The 5529-nt window shown below is 39.4% G+C and overlaps 1 protein-coding gene across 1 annotated transcript in view; it reads right to left on the bottom strand.

Annotated features, from left to right (window-relative positions):
• rad54l (RAD54 like) overlaps window positions 1–5529 on the bottom strand; it is a 58743-nt gene that overhangs the window by 45769 nt on the left and 7445 nt on the right. The window contains exons 6-7 of the mRNA XM_017437722.3: window positions 4733–4802; window positions 1887–2175 (exon numbers count right to left, since the gene is read on the bottom strand). Coding sequence (XP_017293211.1) covers window positions 1887–2175; window positions 4733–4802 — 359 coding nt within the window. The remainder of the gene's footprint in view (window positions 1–1886; window positions 2176–4732; window positions 4803–5529) is intronic.

Here is a 5529-nt window from a genome sequence, read left to right as displayed (position 1 = left end):
AAACTTGGCGCAAGTTGTGTAAACAACGAAAGCGCTATGGACAACGTTGGCCCTGTGTTGTTGCTGTTTTTTAAACTTATGGGGATTCTCCTGAGACTTCAGGAAGAGAGGCGCAGTGGAAGAAATGCTCTGGATGCCGCGATTGTTGCATGGAGTAGGACAGCTGTTATCCGCCGGTGATTTCAGGCTTTACAGCACCTTCAGCTGTGGGACAGACGGCATAAACGTTGCAGAGCAAGCTAACGCTGTTGTTTATATTCCTACCGTTTGCTCTTTATGCTTGCATCTGGCCACACCCACGACCAGTGAGTGAACAGGAGCTAAGCTTGCGCCACCCACGAAAGCAGGGCCGGCCTGGCTGGCCCTAATCCGAAGCAGGGACCAAAAAAGCAGGGCAAAGCAAGCCAAGTAGAGTGGAGCGGGGACCTTTAGAGCTGGTAGAAAAGGGGCACTACTTTGTTGTGTAGAGCAGAGCCCTGGTGCCTACTCTGACCACAATTTTTACTTAAAGATTTTTTTCAGCTCATAAATGTTAAAGTATGAAAAATGCAAACATTTACAAAAAATAGGTTCTCCTTTCAGGGCTGCAAAATGAGAAGATACATTTGGCTAAAATAGAAGATATAATGAGAAGATATATTTGGCTAAATTAGTTGTTTTGTTAGACTCAGCATTCCAGAGAAATGTGCTTCCACTGCACAAAAACAAGCTAGCATTTCATGAAGGAATGCATATCACCCGCTCACCTTCTATGTCAGAGTTTTAGACTAAAATAATTTTGTGATAAGAAATGATGAAATGACATTTAGAAACTACCACATCAAATTTTAGCTCCAAATTTACAGGTATGGGCAATTTTGCATAGGCTAAGGTCACTTAGCTCTGGCATCCATCTTGAATTGCGTTGACTCCAGTAGCTGATCAGTTGTAGTTGTACAGAAATTAATTTTGTGGAATGTCTGTCACCATACAGCTCATTAAAACAATGCTTCATTTCTGGTGAAAAGTGATTCAGTTAAAAACAACTTTGCACTATAGTGATTGAAATTGATATCTTTATAAAAAAATTTAAAAAGCCAGAGTGGAATTCACCAAGAAGCATGTTGACAAGCTCCAAAGTTCCTGGGACTGATGAAACGAAACTGGAGTTTATCATCCAGTCACATCAGTTGGGTACCAACAAATTTATCTACATCTGGACCTCCAATGATGCCAAAAATTTTGGCATGAACTATTTAGAGTAGAGTCTGTCTGTTAGCGTAATATATAATGAAGCACTGGATGGATTCGAATTATACTTTCACAGAGTAATCATTTGATGTGCATGTACAACTGTTTGACTTTTGAAACCAATCAAGTTCATGATGGCCAGTACAGGTATTCAACATTACAAAAAATGACTATAATTTCATGAATTTCATGAATTCATTATAAAATTTTCTATGGTGGTAACTCAGTCATTTTCAACACATACTAAGTGATATCCTGCAATATCATGTGAGATCATTGCACTTAATGGTATTGTAATTGTTGTTTTCAAAGTTTGACCAAAACATCTACAACTCTGTCATTTCTCAGCTTAAGATTATGTTAGTTTAAAACTCTAAGATGAATTTCAGCGAGTGATTTGTACTGTTTCAATGAATACTACTAGGCCTTAAAATACTTTTTTTGGGGTTAATCTAGTTATCTCGTGGTTAAAAAAAACAACCTCCAGATGGTTCCATTGTTGAATAACACAACCTAGCAGAATGCCTTTTGAACGTTTTCAAATATCAAATGACATTTCCCTGAAGTGCAACTGATTTTACAAAATATATCCACTCAGAGTAATGACAGTTTTTAGTCTGCTGCTGATATTCATACAGAAACAAAAAACAGGTTACCTAGTTGCTTATCGATCTCCTCCTTTGAGCCTCCATCAATAGTCACTGGTGAAAGGCGGCCTCCCAGCCACTTTCCTACTTCATTATACCAGTTGCGAACAAGACTTGAAGGTGAAACCACAATGGCCTTGTCTATCTCAGGTCTAGCATCAGGACTTTGCCGTAGTAAAGTCCACATGAGGGTGATACACTGCAAAGTCTTTCCCAGGCCCATCTCATCAGCCATGATGCAGCCATAGGATCCTGGGATGCGTCTGCCCGTCACACACTCCCACAGAAACTTCACCCCCTAAAGGAAACATGTAAGATGTCATTTTACAAAATTGAGCAAAGGCCCAGCAATTTTATTTAGTAACTCTTACATAAACATTATTAAGCATTTATTAAGTATTCTGAAAGACCTAATTCAACAATGAATGGACCATTAATTATGATTTTTAAGAGGTTGAGAGATACCAACTACATATAGTTGGGCTCACATCTACACACAGCTCTGGAACCAAACTCTTAGAAAAGGGTTGGAATCCTTGAAATTACCGAAAGAGAGAGAGGCGAGTCGGACAGGTGTGGGGAAACTCACAAGCCACTAAAAGGCAATCTTTTGTGGAATGGAATCCAAATGGGCCATGTTCATGGCCTTTATTGCAGAAGCGTCTTCAAGGAGCTGTGGCCTGAAGGTCATTGGTGCCAGTCGCAGCGGCAACCAAAGGACGGCCATCAAGCTGAAGAGGGAGGCCTTTAGAGTTTGGCTGTCATGGAGGAGTCCGAAAGCAGCGAACAAGTACAGGATGGTCAGAAGGACCACAGCTTTTGTGGTTGCCGATGCAAAAACTGAGACATGGGAGGAATTCAAAGTGCCATGGAGAAGGACTTTCAGATGGCCAGGAGGAGGTTCTAGCAAAGTGGGTCTCATCCCAGACTGTTCTTGGTTTGGGTGGGGAACCGCTGACCCAGACTGAATATATGGTCAAGCGGTGGAAGGAGCCCTTTGAGGACATCCTTAATCCAGTCACCATGTCCGCCTTTGAGGAGGCAGAATCTAAGGACTCAGGGGGAGAGGAGCTCATTACTTGCCAGTGGGAGGAGCACCAGCAGCAGATGAGATTCACCCTGAGCTGCTGAGTGCTCTGGACATTGTGGGGTTGTCATGGTTGACAAATCTCTTCAACATAGCATGGAGGAATGAGACAACACCTGTATAGGGACAGACCAGGGTGGTGGTTCCCATTTCATAAAAAAAAAAAAAAAAAAAAAGGGGGAGATGGTAGAATGTGTTCCAACTCTCAAATGGTCACACTTCTCAGCCTCTCTGTGAAAGTTTACTCCAGGGTGTTGGAAGACAATGGAAATACCTTGAAAAAAAACATCCTTTGTGATTACATTTGACAAATAAAATGCCAACATTTATTAAACACCTATAAGTGGTGCACTGCTGGACTCAAGATGAAAGTGGAATTTTTATTTAATGTTTTTTGACAATTCAACATTTATTTTAATTGTTCCAGCACCAGGCACAACTGTGATGGCATATAAATGTTGTTAGTCTGATTTTTCTGTATGGGATATTATTAAGAACAGCGTAAGTAAACTGGTTTCGCTTCTTGCTGGCAGTTAACCGAACTTATCACCTGCTCATGAGCATGTGATGAACTAACCTTCCGTTAAAAGATCCAGCAATGCTCAATCAGATCCTCCTTTGTTACAATGAAATCTGACTTTCAGCTCAACATAGCGGGTTAAGCAGGATACCTTGCTTCAAACTCCCTGATGTCCAAACCCTAACAACCCATATGTTACCTCTTTCCCTTTCACAAGCTGACATAAGCGTCAAATAAATGTGGGTGAAGGCAGCAGGACTTTAACAGGCCGTCTTTGCTTCTCCTGTTCTGTAAAAATAGCTTTTGTTTCTTCTGTTATTGAAGTGAGCATCATGTCAGGCTGAACATCTTTGTTGTTAGCCACTGAAAGTTGGAACAATTCTACACCATAAAATAAACAACTCAGTGGTAAAACTGTGCAATTTTACAATGAAAGGAGCCCCTACTGACACCTCTAAGCATAAAAGGGACAGTTAGATCTTTTAAAGTGGGGTTCTGTGGAAAGGTTATGAACAATTAACATCTTATCTGTTGCAGATAGCTCTTTGAAGGGCCTCAAGTTTGGAGAGTTTAATTCTGATAAGCTAACCATAGATACTCTGAGCAAGGCAAAGACTAAAATGCCATTTCATGGACCATTGCACAGTTATACCAGCAGAAATCTTATGATATTCCTGCAGGATGTTGTGTACAGCAACTAGCTGTACCACTTGGTGTACAGCTAGTTGCTGTTAGCGATTGATGTAAAAAAACTGTCTAACATAAAACAGAGTCATGTAAAAATGTATAAAATAGCATTCACTAAAAGATTTAGGAGACTGGAGCTGTTTTAAAGATGCCAAGGAGCAACATTGGTCTTTGCTGTGTTCTCGCTAGCTGTTAGCTCATCAGTATAGTCAAAATTAAACTATTTCTTCAAGCTGAGATAACCTCTCATGAATTTAGTCATTTTACACTACCAGCAATCCACTATAGTCTTTGCCTCACTCAGAGTAGCCGTTGTGAGCAAAAGTAAACTCTTTTTTTCAAACTAAGGCTGTTCAAAGAGCTATCAACAACAGGTAAGACAGGTAATTGTTCATACCTTTCAGATTTGAACTATCACTTTAAGGCCAATAATTCTCAGTGACATTCCTTTATTGTAAGATTGAATAGTCTTCCAATTAAACTGTCTATATTATAATGTAGAAAATTAGGATTTTTCTTTTTTCTTGTTTGAGCCAGCTAAAACAACAATCTTGTAAGTACCTCTCTCTGATGGGGTCTAAGTACTTTTCCTAAAACTGGATCCACAACAACATGAACTGGAAGCTTTTCTCTGCAAAAGACAAAATAAATATTACAAAAATATCATGTATACCAGCCGTTCCTGGAACACCTGGTATACAAACACAATATAAACTTAAAGGAGATAATTCAAACACTGTCTGCTCCTAGAAAGTTCTATTTAAGATTTCTTTTCAGTCACAGTTCCTGATTCAGACTGAAGAACATGACATTCAAAATATTCAGTTACTTTAAACTAACAATACAATATTTTCTATTGAGGCTTTCAGTCATAAAACACAAGATTGAACAACACAGAACAATAAAACAAGAAGGGGAATACACAAAAATCAAAAATTCAGGAAATCTAATAAATTCATTAAGAAGGTCAAGAATTCCCGGAAGGAATGCATATCAGTCGTGACCCATTAAACTAAGATCATCCCAGTGGCGCCGGATTCATTTTCTAGGTGTGTGTGTGGGGGGGGGGGGGCACCAGAGTGTTTCGTCACCTTATTAATTTTACATGCATCGGATCATCGTCTAACATCAATAAAAATTGAATAATGAAACGCTTTTTCAGCTATGACTTTATGTTCCAGTATATTATTATGAATAATGATAAATAGTTAAACCAACCAACAGCTTTATAAATGACCACAATAAAAGTAAACACAGGTAAATAACATGCGCACGGGCATAGATGGAAGAATCCAACATCTGAGCAACAGGAATATACAAACGCTTGTGCGGCGGAACTAATTAAGAGCATTCGGTAT

The sequence above is a fragment of the Kryptolebias marmoratus genome, linkage group LG24, assembly GCF_001649575.2.
Source record: "Kryptolebias marmoratus isolate JLee-2015 linkage group LG24, ASM164957v2, whole genome shotgun sequence".
NCBI lineage: Eukaryota > Metazoa > Chordata > Actinopteri > Cyprinodontiformes > Rivulidae > Kryptolebias > Kryptolebias marmoratus.
Note: the sequence above shows the minus strand (reverse complement) of the source record. Positions and strands in the feature narration are given on the sequence as shown.